Source organism: Rhincodon typus, unplaced genomic scaffold, assembly GCF_021869965.1.
Source record: "Rhincodon typus isolate 14 unplaced genomic scaffold, sRhiTyp1.1 hic_rhity00005039, whole genome shotgun sequence".
Classification (NCBI taxonomy): Eukaryota; Metazoa; Chordata; class Chondrichthyes; order Orectolobiformes; family Rhincodontidae; genus Rhincodon; species Rhincodon typus.
Window position 1 is genome coordinate 10,191 of NW_025970677.1, and position 1,508 is coordinate 11,698.

At 57.6% G+C, this 1,508-nt stretch overlaps 1 protein-coding gene across 1 annotated transcript in view; it reads right to left on the reverse strand.

Moving 5' to 3' along the window:
* The window catches only part of bcl3 (BCL3 transcription coactivator), a gene marked incomplete at its 5' end in the record, with an annotated part of 10,938 nt that extends 9,835 nt beyond the window's left edge, over positions 1 to 1,103 (reverse strand). Inside the window, one exon of the mRNA XM_048593990.1 lies at positions 902 to 1,103. Within this exon, the coding sequence (XP_048449947.1) occupies positions 902 to 1,103 (202 nt within the window). The remainder of the gene's footprint in view (positions 1 to 901) is intronic.
* Between the last annotated feature and the right edge of the window lie 405 nt (positions 1,104 to 1,508).

Below are 1,508 nucleotides of genomic sequence, written 5' to 3' on the forward strand. Positions count from 1 at the left end.
CAGTGCTGAGGGAGCGGGCACTGTCAGAGGGTCAGTGCTGAGGGAGCGCCGCACTGTCGGAGGGTCAGTGCTGAGGGAGCGGGCACTGTCAGAGGGTCAGTGCTGAGGGAGCGCCGCACTGTCGGAGGGTCAGTGCTGAGGGAGCGGGCACTGTCAGAGGGTCAGTGCTGAGGGAGCGCCGCACTGTCGGAGGGTCAGTGCTGAGGGAGTAGGTACTGTGGGAGGGTCAGTGCTGAGGGAGCACCGCACAGTCAGAGGGTCGGTGCTGAGGGAGTGGGCACTGTCGGAGGGTCAGTGCTGAGGGAGCGATTCCCAGTCCTACCTTTTGCCTCTCAGTCGATACATTAAGGAAAAGCCCTGCCCACCATCTCACACAGTGCCAGGGGGTATACTTGTGGGCGCTGAGTGCTGCAAATAGTCTGTCAACTGAGGATGGGCATTCAGTCCCTTGTATGTGCCCCACTATTCTATCACACCTCTGCAGATCCGAACCTTAATCCTGACACTCTTCCTATAACACCCCCATTAAAGCCTCCCAGCATCCTTATGGTTCTGGGCTTGCAATTCCCAGTTCCCCCTCGCCCCTTCACAGGAACCGCGAGATGCCGGCTCCCTCAAACACAGCGGAAGAGTTCGGAATCCTCAAAAATCAACTATATGCCCTCGGTTCAACTTTTTGAGGCCGGCTTTTGGGATCCTGACATGCGCATTAACCCTTTCCATTCGGCTGCCCTTCCTTCTACACTGCACCCCCGTCCCGATTCCTGACGTGACCCCTGGGCTGTTAACCCCTCGGTGTCCAGGGCCGACACATCCGGGGACCGAAGAGACAGTTCCAGCCGCGGGTAAGAGAGAGGAGGCGGCGTTGGTGACGGAGGAACGGCCAGGACGGTGCATTTACCTTCGTAATTCCGGATTTCCAGGTCCACCCTCTCATGCCCTCCGGCCAGGAGCGCCCGGAGGCATTCCAGGCAGCTATGCTCACAGGCCAAATGCACTGCCGTTTGCCCATTACGGTCGAGGGACGTGCTTGAGGCCCCATTGGCCATCAGCTGGCTGATAATGGTGGGTTGTTTGGTGATGACAGCCAAGTGTAAAGGAGTCTGTGATGGAGAGAGAGAGATGTGTTATACACTGGGCCCATCAGTGCAAAAATAAATCCGAATGGACATTTATGGAAGGCAATACAATGTTGTTGACCTGTGCACAGCAAGATCCCAAAAGCACCATCATCATGCCCACGATTTCCTGGCTACAGCTTGACAAGGATTTACAGCCCAGCAGTAAATGCCCCCACGTCCGAACCCCACAGTCACACCACAAACACCCCACCCCGGTCCTTTTGAATATCGTACCGCTTGTAGCTTTCCACCTTACTAAACAGGGCGCAGGGGAGTGCTCCCTCAGCACTGACCCTCCGACAGTGCGGCGCTCCCTCAGCGCTGACCCTCCGACAGTGCCCGCTCCCTCAGCACTGACCCTCTGACAGTGCGGCGCTCCCTCAGCAC